A 16,242-nucleotide genomic window follows, 5' to 3' on the forward strand; every position below is an offset into this window, starting at 1 on the left:
GAGTTACTTTTGTTATGTTTCAGGGTTTTTAGGGTCCACTCTGGTAACCCGCTCGCGATTTTATCAGTTTTCTGAAAGCCCGGTGTATATTTCTCCCCTGCATATCAAAGCTTGGGCATGACCTGATGATCTTACTGGTCTTTTCCAAAACCAGCTGATTCTGTGAGTCTATGTCTGTGGTTATGGGCCTCGTAGCTGTGGCTTCAGTCAGTGAAGTCATGAAAGGCAGTGGAGTTTGCACCCAGGGTAACTTATGTTTTAAACACAAATGTGCGTTTGCACTGGGGAAGGCCATGGAGCAGATAATCCTGAGTAAGATTAAAAAGCACATGCGGGAAAACAGGGATCAGGCCCAGTCAGCATGGGTTCATGAAGGGCAGGTCCTGCTTGACCAGCCTGATCTTCTATGACAAGATGACATGTCTGGTTGATGAGGGGACAGACTGTGTAAGACTGTCTACCACAGCATTCTTCTGGAGAAACTGGCTGCTCTTGATGTGAAGACGTATATTCTCGCTGGATTGGATACTGGGTGGATGGCAGAGCCCAAAGAGTGGTGGTAAAAGGTTGATGACTGGTCACTAGTGCTGTCCCTCAGGGCTCGGTATTAGGGCCAGTGATCTACAGGAGAGGTACTGAGTTGCTGTAGTATGCCCAGAGAAGGGAAACAAGGCTGGTGAAGGGACTGGAGCACAAGTCTGAGGAAGAATGGCTGAGGGAACTGGGGTTGTTGAGTTTGGAGAAGGCTCAGGGGGGACCTTATCCCTCTGTACAACTACCTGATAGGAGGATGGGAAGAAGTGGGGGTTGGTCTCTCAACTAACAAGCAATAGGACAAGAAGAAATGGCCTCAAGTGGTACCAGGGGAGGTTTAGATTGGATATTAGGAAAAATTTTTTCACCGAGAGGGTGACCAGGCATTGGAACAGGCTGCCCAGGGAAGTGGTGGAATCACCATCCTTGGAAGTGTTTGAAAACCATGTAGGCCTTTAGTGACATATAGACTTGGCAGTGCTGGGCTAATGGTTGGACTTGATAATTTTAAAGGTCTTTTCCAACTGTGCTGAAAGTATGATTCTATGTTTCTGCAGATGCAGCTATTACCCTTCAGCCCCCACTGAGGAGGGGAAGGCTCTTCAGCCTTGCTCCCTTGCCCTCAGCTTCAAGGCCCCCTTTTAGGGCTCAAAGCCCGTCGGGCAGGGAAGCAGAAGGCCTCTCGCCTCGCGGCGAGATGAGTTGTAGCCGGCGACAGAGCTGGGATAATTAGATACTGAGGGCCGCACTGAACGGCCGGGTGTTACTAGTTTGGTCTTTGCCAGGTACCGTCGCTGCTGCGGCGCTGGGTGGGTGGGGACAGGCCAGTATGGCCGCCGCCATTGGCGGCGGGGAGCGCAGAGAACTGGCGCCGAGAGGGAAGGTGATGGCTGGTGCTGGTGAGGAGGACGAGGAGGAGAATATTCTGTACGACCTGCTGGTTAACACCGAGTGGCCTCCAGAGACCGAGGTGCAGGTGCGTGTCGCCGCTGTATGGCCGGGTGCTGGGTGTTGGCTGGCCACGTCGGCGCGGGCGGGGATGCGCCCTGCTGACCCACGGTAGGGCAGCCCGCGGCTGCGGGAGACCGCCGGCCATGGAGGCCGCGGGGCCGGGATGTTACCTTTAGAGAGGCTCCCTGGGCTGCCCGTTCTTGATGGGTTCAAGAGCGGGCAGGGCAGCAGGGGCAATCACAGGAAACACCCCTGTGGTCATCCTGTTCCTGGCCTTGTGTCACTTAGTTCCTGCCTTGTCACCCTAGTATGTGCCGCCTGGGATGCCTTGGGTCTTCTCTGCTCATTAACTGTGAACAGTATATATTTGGTTTTACTACTGAGTTGGTAGGAGGGAAGTTGTAATGAAACCCTGGTCTCATTTCCAGAAACAGCTGTACTGAGAGCAGTGGCAGCTGTCGTGGTAGAATCATGGCCTTTATCGAGTTTACCTTATGTGATAAAAACTAGATCCCTCTCTATACTTGTTTGTTTGGATTTACATCTTTCTCGGAGACTGTCAGTAGCCAAGGGATACTTATAATCTTCCTTTTACAGTTTTAGTAGGAAACGGATTTTATGCTGACAGGCAAACAAATTATTTTGCCAACATGATTCAGTTTTTGCTTTGAGGTACCTTAACAGTGATGTTATTTAGATGACTGTGACTTTCCCTTTAGAACATTTGTCTTTTTTAATCCTGATTTAATGATGCGTTTCAGAAAAAGTCACAGAACACTCTCTGCCTTAGTTCTTATAAAGCTGAAAGGTTTGGAATGAGTGAGGTGAGGGACCACAGAAGGGGAAAGGAAGCTGAATGCTGCAATAGCATTTAAATGTAGCATTAAAATAATGCAGTAGCATTAAAATTAATTTAAATTAAATATCTTCCTCTGTAGTCATCTAGGATACAAAGCAAGGCCTTAAAAATCTTTTCACTGGTCTCTATTGACTTTGTTTTATGTTTCTGTTATGTCATTTGGGATGATTAATTTTTAGTTGCAGAGTGCTGAGCACATTAAAACTGTAATCATGATGATGGGAAAATGACTTCTGTGGTGAACATGTGAAGTTTTGTTACATTCTAGACACTGGTAAAAGTGGTATGGCTTTCTTAAGATGGACCCCCAAGTTAACTTTAATTTTTGTTCCTGTTAATATTCTCATTCACCTGTATTGAGTTTCCTGAGTCTGAGGGCAGGGCGTGGAGGTGAGGGTGGGGATAAACTAGTTGTAAAACAGGACTCATGCAATGACAAAGAAGAGATGACGTAGAAATCAAGCAGCCTGTATTCGGTGTAGTGATGCAGTTGTGTACAATGAATAGTTTGGGAATGAGAATAATGAGAACAAAAGGAATTACTGAGTAGCTGATCAGTGAAAATAAAGAATGACTTAGTGCTTGTGGAGGTATAGGGAGGACTCATGGGGTCATTCAGGGAATACAGACAGACCAAACTTTTGTCCAGTAGACAAGTACCATATATTTTCTCAAATGTATCAAATACATCACTTGATTCTGTGGGTTTTTTTCATTGCCATCTAATGTTTTGAGCTTTTACCAATACTCTCTTCCCTCCCCACCTCTCCATAAGTTTGCTGGGTGTGTACCAAAATCCAAAACTAAGTGGGTGGTTTGTCAGCAGGGAAATTACTTAGGTTTTATTTCTGGAATGCTTTAGCAAAGGAGAACTTGAAGTTGTTTTTGCAAATGGGAATGTGTTAAGAAAGTACAGATCTGGTAGCCATTGTTGTTGCTGAGGTGCTGAGAATACACTATAAAAAGTAAAATTTAGGTCTTTGGGATAAATCCGCTTTGTGAAGTGTTTAAGATGAGTAGGCGTAGGAGCTTACAGTTTAGGCTCAGAATTGGACACTTAAGAACATTCAGAAAAAAATCTGAAGAGGTATAAGCAATTTTTTTAAATGTCTTTTACTGTGAGCTTTTCTTAAATCCAGAAATTTTAACAAGCTCTGCTTTTAACCTCCCTAGGAAACTGCAGCTCTCACCGAGGTACTATGGTGATAGAAATAATTTATACTCTCGTTTATTTTACTGTAATGCCTAATGATCAACCCTGGTTTATCAACCTGAATTTGAAATATTATCAGTACAGCTGTGTTGGTTTCTTATGTGCTGTGAGATGACAGCCTCATTATTTGAAAGACTGTTTCTGGATGGCGAACTTGGCATGGAAAATTACTAATCTTTACTTGAGTAACTTAAATTTGGGAGTGCATTTTTTTTTTTAACATGGACATAGTCCAGAAGTTTGATAAATTTTTGTGTCTTTCAGTGTCAATGTTCGCTGCTCTATAATTTGGAGTGAGAGATCTGAATATTTCAGTTAACAAGTAATGATCTGCTCTATGTATTCTATACTCAAGAGGAAATTAATTAATGACTTAGTTTATTGTTCAGTTTGTGGTGCTGTAATGTTTTCACTGGAAAAGTGAAATAGGCTTGAGTGCTTATTTTGAATATTTGCTTTCTTTATTTGTTATCTTTCTTGTCTTCTGTTTGATACCTTTTTCCTACTTTCTAATTGGCAAATAATTTTACCTTCTCTTATAGCTAAGACTATACAGCATATGCTGGTTTATATTTGTGTTTGGAGAATGCTTTCATTTATATAGTGAGCATAGTTCCCTCTGCCTTAAGAGGAGCAGGAGTGCTAGAAAGGCTATGTGAGGTGGTACCGAGTAAAGCTGGTGATACAAGTGACTGTCTTATCTAGTACCAGTTGATATAAAAAGAGTATTTCTTCAGGAGTTCTTTTTTTTTTTAATAAATCTGAAACTTGCATGAGCAGTCTTTATGTAGCTTAGTTATATATTAGGATAATATGCAGAATGCCATTGCTTCAATTTCTGGGCATTACAGATCAATCTGGTATTCACTTTGGCACAGAAAGAATGATTTATATATCTTACAGCAGAACATAATCAGAAGTCAATGTCTTTTGTTACTAGTCAGAGATCAAGGCAAAGCTAAATCAATAGACAATCTGTAGTACATTTTGTTTATTACATCTTGGCACTTAAAATATTTGGCTTTATAGCCTGATTTAGCTTACACAGTTAAATTACTTACTATGTGAAGTTGCAAATAATAGAAAATACAAAAGGAGCTTATAGGCTAGCAGGCAACTTAAATTTGGTAAGTGAATATATGTATGAATGTTGTATTTAAATTACAATGTATAACAGTGTTTGACCATTATTGCTTTAATTGCAGCCAAGAGGCAATAGAAAACATGGTGCATCGTTTATCATCACTAGAGCAGTTACAGGTAAATATGACTTGGTCTTATGTTTATGGCTCATCAGAGTGTGTGGATTGCTTGCAGAATTTACAACTGCTGCTTTTTAAGGTGGTGTGTGTAGTAGAAATAAAGTGCAGCATGTGTTTCCAGGAAGGTGTTTTCTGATTGTCAATATTACTGTGTTATTTTTATGTCATTTTTGTGAGCTTTCTTGTCTCCAGTAACTTACTGGGACAAACTAATAAACCGACTGTTTGGCTAAGAAGTGTAGAAGCTCTGTTGTGTTTCGCAAAATATTTTTCAGTGATTGCCCCTCCCCCCCCCCAAAAAAAAAAAAAAAAGCTCTTGCGTTGGGCTGTTTGCTAGTTAGTTCTATCAGGAACATTTACATTCTGATCATATTTGATTGTTGTTCAACACTTGGTTCATGCAGTAACTGAATTGCATTTTCTCTTAGAATTTCCAGAAATTGGGAGTGATTTTTTTGGTCTGCCATTTGCATTTACTGTAATATAAGAATTCATTGGCCAAGGACACATTATTCTGTTAATACATTTTTCTTTTGTGCAGATTTCTGAGACTGCAGTAAGCTGGAGAATATTTAAAGCTGCTAGAGATGTAATTTGTCCTCTTTTGTTCCACTGCAGGTCCTGCATTGTTTTTGCTTCGGTACATCTGGTACAGGTGGGTTTGATGAAAGTAGTGCTTAATAGTTTTATTTGGTAATACAGTTTTTTTTTTTATTTGATGGGAAGCTGTTCTTAATGGAAGTAAAACTGAATATTTTTGTAGAATATTGTATATCTCAGGTACCGCTTTTGTTATGTGTATGTCCTGATTTTGCTTATTGTTTCTCTAATTTCAGCCCTTCAAAGTTTTCTCTGCCCACTGGACTGGTTCGTCTAGTTAATAAGCAGATCAGCTGGCACCTACTACTTGCAAGGTAACCAGCTTACATGCTTTTCAGTTTTTGGTAGTAGTGAATGTATTAATGCTTCCTTTCCTCCTCTCTCTCTCTCCACTGGCAAGAATGCTGAGTTAATATCATGCTAAAGACATTACTCTTTTTGGTCAAGGGAAGTGCTGGAGGCTTTCACAGATAGCCTTGTTAAAGAAAGGTCAGTTTGCTACCCAGGGGCTTCCATGCTGCTTCCCTCCATTTAATGCATCTCATTCAGGTCTGAATTACAGAATGGTTTGGGTTGGAAGGGACCTTACAGAATATTTAGTTCCAGCTACCCTGCCATGAGCAGGGACACCTTCCACTAGGCCAGGTTACTTAAAGAATATCCTTCCAGATTTTGAGGTAAAGTGGCTTGCGCTGCAGTCATTCTCAAACTCAAGTCCAGCATGCCAGTTGCGATGTTGTATGTTAGGTACTAAGACAGGAGACCTGTAACTAAGGATGCTATGTAGCTTGTGGAAGCATGATACTCATTTATTCCAGATAAAGCAATACATAGTTTAGGTAGTGCTGTTATAAAATGATCCTCAAGCAACACTGAATTCTGATCCCCCTTGCAGCAAGATTTTAGACATTGTTTACTTTCTCTTTGTGCTACTAGAGAGAATGGGAGATACATTTTGGTGACATGAAGAGAATCTTATTATAGCAATGCCTTTTTTTTTTAATAAAAGTTGGTATTTCCCAATTTGTTGTTGTTTATGAAAGAGGAAATTTGTATCTAACCTTGCAGAAAAGGATCTAGAGTCCTGTAAGGACTGGACTTTGAATTATTTTTCACACTTCTATTTTTCTCTTTCAGCAATGGTAAATTGTTGGCAGTTGTTCAAGACCAGTGTGTAGAAATCAGGTAACTTAGTGTTATCTGTTGCTTCAAAATCACAGTTGTGGAGTTCTGAAAGTGTTTCTAGTAATTTACTAACCGTACTTGTGAAAGTAATCTATGGAATAATCTTAAAATATGTTACTGTTTAGAAAGCTTTCTTAGTTCTTTGCCATTCTCTGTTAAAAAACAAAGCAAAACAAAAAACAAACAAAAAAGCTCCCACCTACCCTCAGGATGCTCCACAATTATTTATGTGAAGTATGTATCTGTACCTCTCTCTTTTCAAGATAGGAAAGAAAACAATCAAGATGCTTCAAAATACTAAACCCAAATGGTCTTTTTAACCTTTGCGTTTCTGTTCCCCGTAGAAATCCCCTAAGAAATGGGACAAGGAGTTAGTATTCTGCTTCTCTATAGAATAGCTGGCATATATAATACTTCATTTTGCAAGTTACATGGGTTGCTGTAAAGACTGATCTCCCTTTTTCTCCTCCTCTCTAACAACAATCTCTCCTTTGCCAGTTCAAGAACACATTTAGCTGTACAACGGATCTTGATTGAGTGTGTTTACTTGCTTCACAAAAATCCATTTGCTAGAAGGTCAGACCTTCTATTTATATGTAAAAGAAGCAAGTGCATGAAAATTGTTCAGTCAGAAGTGGTATGAGCACAATAAATGTCAGCTTATAGACTATAAAATAAATCTTGTGTTTCAGATGTATTAATGTAACTATATTCTTGCATTGTTTCTAAAATTGTAATGTAGAGAATACTGACTTTGATTTTTTTTTTTTTTCCTAAAGTTACATGCTGAGGTTCTGAAATGCTGGTATTCTATTAGAACAGCATTACTACTGAGAGATTTAGTAGTATTATTTATACATTGACAGGAGGGTTTCTAAAATACTGTTGTTAATTACTGCAGCTGCCTAAGGGTAAAGGCTACTTGCCTACTTTTTTAAACAAGTACTTAAATACATGGGGGCCTTTGAATTGTGCACTTACAGTGTTCTGTTTATTCTGGAATATTGAATGGTGTTTTTTTCTGTTCTCATTTAAATTCATGAGTCTTTTTTGCAGGTCTGCAAAAGATGACTTTGGATCCATAGTTGGAAAATGTCAAGGTATACAATATGGCAATCTCTACATCATCACTTAGTGTCATCATTTTTATTATTAATGCATTGCTAAGTGGCTGTGCTAGTTTACTTCAAGTTTAATGCTGTAACTTCTTAAAAGAATTGGAAAGAATCTCTTAATAATTTTGCTTTGTGACTAGCTCTGTTACTCTTCCTCCCTCTCTTCTTCTCATTGTGATGAATATACAAAACCTGAATCTGAAGTGAAATTGTAGTTAAAATTAATGGGTTTGATAGACATAATGGATGTTGGAGGTGTTTTTTTTTTTCCTCTCATTGTAATGCTGTTAGGCATCCTGCGTTTTTTGATGCAGTTAACTTTTTGCTCTGTTCAAGGGGTTATATTTCACTTTTTAATAACTTTCTTCCTTTTTCATAGTGCCAAAGGATCCTAACCCTCAGTGGAGGCGTGTGGCATGGAGTCATGATTGTACATTACTTGCTTATGCTGAAAGCACTGGAACAGTGAGGGTGTTTGACTTAATGGGTAGTGAGCTTTTAGTCATTTCACCGGTAAGTGCTCTCTTAGATTAAATATGAGTATAGTAGGACATTTTGTAAGGGCAGAGGGCAATTTCCACTTTTTGGCCTTCTTTTAATCATAGCTTACTTTGGTATAAAGGCTTACAGTATGAATACCATACACAAATGTACCATGAAGTGTTTATCATATAATGGATATGTTATACTGAAGTCATGTATAGCACTTGCAAAGCATATCCTTTGTGCTATTACATCTAGTCAGAATCTCATAGAATAGTTAGCGTTGGAAAGGACCTTAAGATTGTTTAGATCCAACCCCCTGCCATGAACAGGGACACCTCACACTAAACCATGCCACCCAAGGCTCTGTCCAGCCTGGCCTTGAACACCACCAGGGATGGAGCATTCACAACTTCCCTGTGCAACCCATTCCGGTGCCTCACCACCCTAACAGTAAAGAATTTCTTCCTTATATCCGATCTAAACTTCCCCTATTTAAGATTTAACCCATTACCCCTTGTCCTATCACTACAGTCCCTAATGAAGAGTCCCTCTCCAGCATCCCTACAGCCCCCTTTCAGATACTGGAAGGCTGCTATGAGGTCTCCGTGCAGCCTTCCCTTCTCCAGCGTGAACAGCCCCAACTTTCTTAGCCTGTCTTCATAGGGGAGGTGCTTCAGTCCCCTGATCATCCTCGTGGCCCTCCTCTGGACTTGTTCCAACAGTTCCATGTCTTTTTTGTGTTGAGGACACCAGAACTCCAAGTGAGGTCTTTCAAGAGCAGAGTAGAGGGGCAGGATCACCTCCTTTGGCCTGCTGGTCACGCTCCTTTTGATGCAGCCCAGGATACAGTTGGCTTTCTGGGCTGCGATCACACACTGAAGCTGGCTCATGTTCATTTTCTCATTGACGAACACCCCCAAGTCCTTCTCTGCACGGTTGCTCTGAATTTTCTTTTTGCCCAACTGTAGCTGTGCCTGGGAGTGCACTGACCTTGACACTGACCTTGACACTGACAAGTGTAGGACCTTGCACTTGTCATGGTTAAACTTCATGAGGTTGGCATCAGCCCACCTTATAAGTATGTCATCCCTCTGGATGGCATTCTTCATCTTTCATTTTTTTCTTACAGTTGTGATAGATCTGCAGGTACATCAGACTGTGAAAGTATAAAATCACCCAGTTAGTGTATGTGCACATATTACAGTTTGTTACAGTAGGGTACCACATGGCTGGTGGTACTCCATGCCACTGCCCAGAACACTGTCCTGGTCCTCAAGAAACAAGTCTGACAACAACATAGCACCCCTGAAAGCATTGGTACAGGCAAAAGGACTAATTTCTAAAACAGTCTAGTAGACACCTGAGCCAAAGAACATGACATTGAGTGGTTATATCACATCCCCTATCATGCACCAGCCTCTGGGAAAAACTGAATGGTACCGTGGACTGTTGAAGGCTCAGTTGAGGTACTGTTAAAAGACTACACTGGGATTTCTTTAAAATCAAGATAAAGGAAGTGCATTTTGTTACTTATAGAAATATGAAACTGCACATATTTATACAATATAGTAAATTTAACTTCCTAATTCTTCCAGTAACGAAGTTTTATTTTTACTTATTTTTAACTCTCTTTTCTCTCAATGTCTCTCTATCTTTTTGGGTAAAGACAGCAAGTTTTCTGGGAGATCTGAGTTATGCTATTGCTGGGTTGATCTTTCTAGAATATAAAGCAAGTGCCCAATGGTCAGCTGAATTGCTTGTTGTTAATTATCGTGGAGAACTGAGAAGTTATCTTGTAAGGTAAGCATAAATTTTCACTTGCTTTGAGAAGGCACAGTGAACTTCACATGAATTCTTTCCACTCTTTAAAGAAAATAAATCTGAACTAATGTATGTATTTTTTTCCCAATACTTAGTGTTGGAACAAATCAAAGCTTTCAAGAAAGTCACAGTTTCAGTTTTAGCAGCCATTATGCCCATGGAATAACTAGTGTCATTTATCATCCTGGTCACAGGTAAGTGATCTGTTTACTACTTGCTAATAATATGTAAATGATGAACAAAAGTGGCAAAATAAACATTGAAGTGTGTCTGATAAGCAGAGGGAGAAAGAAGGCCTATTTTAATATAGATATTTAGTGAACTAGCAATAACAAGTCATGTATTACTGGATGTATGGAAGAAGCCCTGGTTGGTGACTTCACTTTACTAATGGAATAGTGAAAATCAAGTTATGCCCTTTACCGTTTGAGTACCTTGCATAAGCAGCATTCTTTAGAATGTCAGGAATAGCTTCTGAAGACATTTTTGAATGTGATGGGGATAAAGGCTGATATATAAGCTTGGTTGCTTTTTTTCTGTGTGGATTTGCTTGCTGCACTGTTGGCCAGCCTGTATTCCCTAGTGTTCTGACTGACACTGCCAGGCTTTGGTATTTGGAGTTGTCTTGTGATGCGTTTTCTTTGTTAGTAACATACTGGCTACAGAAAACATACTTGAAAAGTGGACTAATTGACTGTTTGCTCTTGAACCAGATGTAGTTAGAATAGGTCCTGGTTAGCCAATTACGCATGTTAAAAATTTGTCTACCTTTTTAATATTTACTTGTTATATATCAAGATAAACTTGGCAACTTATTTTTCTATTTCTCTTCATTTGTAGGAACTAATTTCCATTCTAGATACTTTTATTAGATATACTGGGATTGAATTTGTCAGCACAGTATGTTTTATCACTATTGTTTTAAATGGAAATTGGGTTTGGCTATAGAAAAACATAAGAAACTCGCTGTTTAAAAATTTGTTCTCGTTCTTCATTATTAAGTGAGCTGTTCTGTTTATCTCAGGAAAAAATGGTTATTAATGAGAAGTGATGTTCTTCTAGCTTATTACTTTGAAAAATTAATTCTGAGTATGATTTCTTCTAAGTAGTTCATATCTAGTAATTCCAAATAATTAATGCGCCGTATACTAAATCTAGAGTTTTGAGGTAACAGGGGTGAGTTATGGAGCTTTGGTAGTGCTATCTGACCAGACAACAGAACCTGTCAATTCTTTCCTTAAATCAGACTGCGGTTAACAGTTCTTGACTCTTGTTTCTGAAGTTATATTTTTCTGCTCATAATATTAGGAAGTATATTGATTATAACAGTGAGTGTTGCAGAGAATATTGGTTACAATTCAAAGTATGGTCAAATAATTATTCTGACAGTTATAATAGCCAGATGTGCCTGCTTTTAATTTTTGGTGCCTTTCTGAGTAAATGATGTCAGAACTGTTAAACTCTAATAATGGATTAATCCATTAACAAGAAAATACAAAGAAAAGCAGTCAAACTACTTGTCAGCATCAGCATTGTTTTGTGTGTACTAATGGCAACTTTGCCATAGCAGTTTAAAACCGAAGGGGGGAGAAAAAAAGGCAAGTATTTCAGGTTTTGTTTTCCTTCTTTCCTCCCACCCGCAAGAGAAGCAGTAACTTTGTTTTTCCTACTATTATAAGATCCTAGCTTAACCTTTTTAAAACTTGATACTAGTATGAAGTAAAAGAGCGGAAGTCCATGCTAGTTCTTTGCTTAGAACAGATTTTTCAGAATATTGGTAATTAAAGTTATCTTTTTATGGAAGCTTATAGTTGGCAGTTTTTGGAGGGGTTCTATATTCCATATTTTCTAGGGGGAGAAATGCCCTTTCCTTCCATAAAAAGATGTGGTTATGTCTCCTGCTGAAGTAATAAGTTTGTGTAAAGCATGTGGCATACACATTCAGGAGCTACTTGTTTTTACCAGGAAATGCTGTGAGTAAAAACAGGTAATCATATCTCCTGCCATGTGCAGCCAGTTGACTTCATTAATGAAGTTGAAAAATTGAGACTTGAAAAAGAGTATAATTGGATGGAATAAATTGAAGGCAGAAAGAACTGATGTTTTGCTCTTCATGTAGGCAAGTCTTTTCTGTTTTGAATTTTCTCTGTGATAGAAAACTTCTAAATTTGACATTAGAGAAGTCTAAATTCATGAGTAGCGTCTGTCAATGCAATTGTCTTGTTATCCAGCAAAAACCCAAAAGGAGCTGAAGGGAGGCAGTTTTCTTAAATTATGTGTTAAAGAAAATTGTAGGTACATATGAACACTTCAGAGTTTTAACTTTCAGCAATGTGAGCTTTGAACACTTAAGCTCAGTTCTGTCACTTTGTGCTTTCTTGCATTTAATTTAGTTTCAGGTGCTGTAGTTATACTGGTCTTTCTCCATTGCTTTGCTTCTAAGCCTTGACTTACTACGCTCTATATTTGCTCATTATTACAGTGCAATAAAATAGCACTTAAGAACTTAATATGCTTAATTTTTTCAAGTAGATGCATGATAATTGCAAAGAGGGTATGTCAGTAGGGAATGTAACTCAGTCTGTAGGAAAATTTGAAATTCTGACTTTGAGAAAAAGTCTAATAATGAGTTTCACTGCTGTTGAAAAGTTTTGTATACCTTAATTTAGGTGCCTGATGTGACCTTATGTGACCTTATGTGACCCAGCTTTCATCTATGATGGAGTTTATGATGCACTTCAGTGGACAAAAATGTCTGCTTCAATTTGAGCTCTTTGTAGGCTCCAATGGAAGGTTCAACACCTGCTTATTTTAAGTATCTTACTCTAGAGCTGAATGTCTTAGTTCAGGGTTACCTGCTACAGAAAATGTTTGATGCTGGGCCTAAAATTTATGCTGACTGCAGGAGATGGAGGATTTTAGATTCAGTTGGAATTTGCTTGCATCATAACTGCATGAAGAATTGCATAGAAGACATAGGTTTTTCTTGGCTGCCTCAACTGAACTTGTTGTTCTTGTTACACTAGTAATTTTCAGCTGAACGTTGTTGAAACCTTTGAAATAGAGTACACTTGAGGTACTGCAAGGGTAGCCATTATTTTGGGACTGGAAGAACCTCTGGAGGTACTTCATCCATTGCCCTTCACAGCTGGGTCAACTAGGCCAGTTTTCTTGGAGCAAGTTTCTTCTTCCCTGAAATCTAAGACCTGCACACCCCTTAGGAGAACAGCCTTTGTTAAGGACTCTGATGTGCTGTGGTTGCTGCTCCAGTGTGTGCTGGGGATTCTGCATCACCACAATTCCTGGGGACATGTACTGAGAGAGCTTCTGGCCACAACTTCTCTGGAAACTGCTGCACAAAACGCTGCAATCATTGGCTGTGCTCTAGGCTTGGCACTTATAGAGACCTTTTTGTAGGACTTGTAAAAGTTCCCTTCTGTTGCTAATCAGGAGTCAGGTGGAACAAAACCTCGGAATGCCCCCTAATCAGGAACAGCTGGCAGACCTTGTTAAGAGTTTCTACAGGTAGATAGCTTGCTCTTCTTGGCAATGGCAGATACTGTGAAGTTCCTCAAAGGCTTCCCAGGAGTGGCCTGATGATCCCAGAAATATAGAAGATTAAGAGGATCTAGAAATGGAGCCCAGAAAACTGCTGCACAAACTGCTGCAAGTTAGCTCTGCTTCATGTAGAAAACATGCAAAGTAACAAAAATTGTTTCAGAATTAAGATCATAACTGTATATAAATAGTTTTAGACTAATTAATGTGTTTTGCTTCTGTGAAAGTGCTGAAAAGTCAGCATGATGACAGAAACATGTATATGATAGACAACATAAATAATCTGTTGCTTTGTTTTTGGAAAATATGCAACACATGCAAGCGAAACAACAAAATTAATTAAAACCGTAAAAAGACAAAACAGGAAATACTGTAGCATGAAAAGCTGTTACACCTCTTTCTGTCACTTTCAGTGTACTGCTAATAATGCATGATCATTGCTTTCCATTTGCTATTTTCACTTCATTTGGAACTTAAGAAGCTTTTCAGAAAAACAATGTTTTTATCATGTTAACCAGGAAGAGAGTTCACTGTTTCACCCTTGTACTAATTCTTCTGTTACTTCATTTAGATACTTGTGGCTTTCTTTTTGTTGAAATCTTAAACTTTATTTCACCTAGATCTTCAGCACTTTCACTTCTATGGATTCAAAGTTAATGCAACAGTGCATAGCAATTCTAGGTCCAGTTTACAGATCAGTCCTAAGAACCACAGGGATGTCCAGGCTTCAGGCTGTCCAGTCTTTTAAGTCTTCCATTATTTAATAATTCCTCTAAGTTGTCAATGTTTTATGTGTCTTCCTGTTGAAGACAGCTTGATAATTAAATAAAACTTGTCGACAGCTGGCTATACATGAGCCAGCTTGTGCTGAGGTGGAAGAGAAGGCCAAGAGCATTCTGGCCTGTATCAGAAATAATGTGGCCAACAGACTAGAGAAGTGGTTGTCCACCTGTACTTAGCACTGGTGAGGCCTCACCTCAAATCCTGTGTTCATTTCTGTGTCCCTCACTACAAGAGACACATTGAGGTGCTGGAGTGGGTCCAGAGAAGGGCAATGAAACTGGTGAAAGATCTAGAGCACAAGTCTTAAGAGAAATGGCTGAGGGAACAGGAGTTGTTTATCCTGGAGAAAAGGAGGATCACTTTTCTCCAACTACCTGAAAGGAGGTTGTAGAGAGGTGGATGTTGATCTCCCAAGTAGCAAGTGACAGGACAAGAGGAAATGGCCTCAAATTGTGCCAGGAGAGGTTTAGGTTACATATAAGGAAAAATTTCTTCACTGAAAGAGTTGTCAAGCAGTGGATCAGCCTTCTCAGGAATGTGATTGTGTTGCCATATCTGAAGGTATTTAAAAGATGTGTAGGGTTTGGGACATGATTAGCAGTGGATTTGGAAGTGCTGGGTTAATGACTGGACTCAATGATCTTACAGGTCTTTTCCAACCTAAACAATTCTGTGATTCTGATTGTTAAGAGGTTGCACATGCTATTCAAGTTAACAGTTTTAAGGATTCTAAAACCTGGTCTGCACTACTTATAGTATATTTCCTTGTCTCTGATAGGAATCCATTTGTTCCTTAAATAACATGGTTTCTTCTTGGTATACTACAGCAAGAAAGCATGTGTTATGGATTCTTAGCCAGAAATTTTACATAATCTGAAGTTAAAAATTGAGGGAGAAGTAATTACTCTTAGCTGTGCTATGCTTTACTTTCTGACCATAATAACAGTGCAGAATTACCCATTTTCCTCTTAATTATGATGGTAGACTGGCAGTCTTATATTGCTGTTTTAGAGGAAAATGGTGAAAATGATTCCTGTTTTGCTGTCTTGGGCAATGCTTTACACCACCAAATAACTAAAACTCTTAAGAACCTTAACCAGACTATAAGCATCCCTGGTAGAATTCATCTTGCTGTATGTTTGTGAATAGCGTGAGATCTGGGAATTATAAGTTTTACTGACCTCTTAAAGAGGATTAAAGGTGGAAGAAAATGTTTTTCTTTCTGTCTTGCAGGAAATGTTCTGAAATTCACCGGTTATAGCTGAGAGCTATGTGAGAAGCAGCCACTAGGTGGCAGAGCATCTCAAGAGTAACGCAGACTTCGAAAATTGATGAAGGAGGGTTCTTGGGGCTAAACCTCTGGCTTTTCTAATCTGTGCTTTTTTACAGTTAGTTTTTGATGGGTTATTCACTAGTATGATGCTTCCAAACAAACGTAGACATCTGTTCTCAAAGCTTTCACTTAAATAATCATCAGTTAAATATAAAACTGTTTGTTAATGAGGTGAAAGGTCTTCAAGGGGAAATATTTTGATACATTTTAGTGGTAATCAGCAATGATTGTAAGAGTTCCCTCAAAGTTTTAAAAATATCATCTACTGTGTGTACAGAAATTATTGTATGCACATTTATAATTGGTAGAGTAGCTTTAGAAAACAAAATTGAGAAACCCTGACACATTTGGTTCCTCAATAAAAGAGAAGTAGTTTTTATACCACATGTAAATAAATGGAAACTTCATGCTTCAACAGAATGATCAGAACTTTTCCTATGCTTAAGCTGTAATTGTTATAATTCCTTGAGGGTAGGAGAGAAACTCAAATTTGAGGTGAGACATATTTTAAATGTTGGGAATTATGCCTTAAATGCCACAAA

The 16,242-nt window shown here is 39.0% G+C and overlaps 1 protein-coding gene across 2 annotated transcripts in view; it reads left to right on the forward strand.

The window, feature by feature from the left end:
• Positions 1 to 1,363: 1,363 nt before the first annotated feature.
• The window catches only part of NBAS (NBAS subunit of NRZ tethering complex), a 173,252-nt gene continuing 158,373 nt past the window's right edge, over positions 1,364 to 16,242 (forward strand). Inside the window, exons 1-9 of one of the 2 annotated variants that reach the window (XM_005143310.4) lie at positions 1,364 to 1,510; positions 4,763 to 4,817; positions 5,438 to 5,474; positions 5,656 to 5,733; positions 6,557 to 6,604; positions 7,661 to 7,704; positions 8,099 to 8,232; positions 9,872 to 10,005; positions 10,122 to 10,220. In XM_005143310.4, coding sequence (XP_005143367.2) covers positions 1,364 to 1,510; positions 4,763 to 4,817; positions 5,438 to 5,474; positions 5,656 to 5,733; positions 6,557 to 6,604; positions 7,661 to 7,704; positions 8,099 to 8,232; positions 9,872 to 10,005; positions 10,122 to 10,220 — 776 coding nt within the window. The remainder of the gene's footprint in view (positions 1,511 to 4,762; positions 4,818 to 5,437; positions 5,475 to 5,655; positions 5,734 to 6,556; positions 6,605 to 7,660; positions 7,705 to 8,098; positions 8,233 to 9,871; positions 10,006 to 10,121; positions 10,221 to 16,242) is intronic. The other variant, XM_034060637.1, reaches the window with a different exon arrangement.

This window comes from Melopsittacus undulatus, chromosome 3, assembly GCF_012275295.1.
Source record: "Melopsittacus undulatus isolate bMelUnd1 chromosome 3, bMelUnd1.mat.Z, whole genome shotgun sequence".
In the NCBI taxonomy this organism is placed as follows: Eukaryota; Metazoa; Chordata; class Aves; order Psittaciformes; family Psittaculidae; genus Melopsittacus; species Melopsittacus undulatus.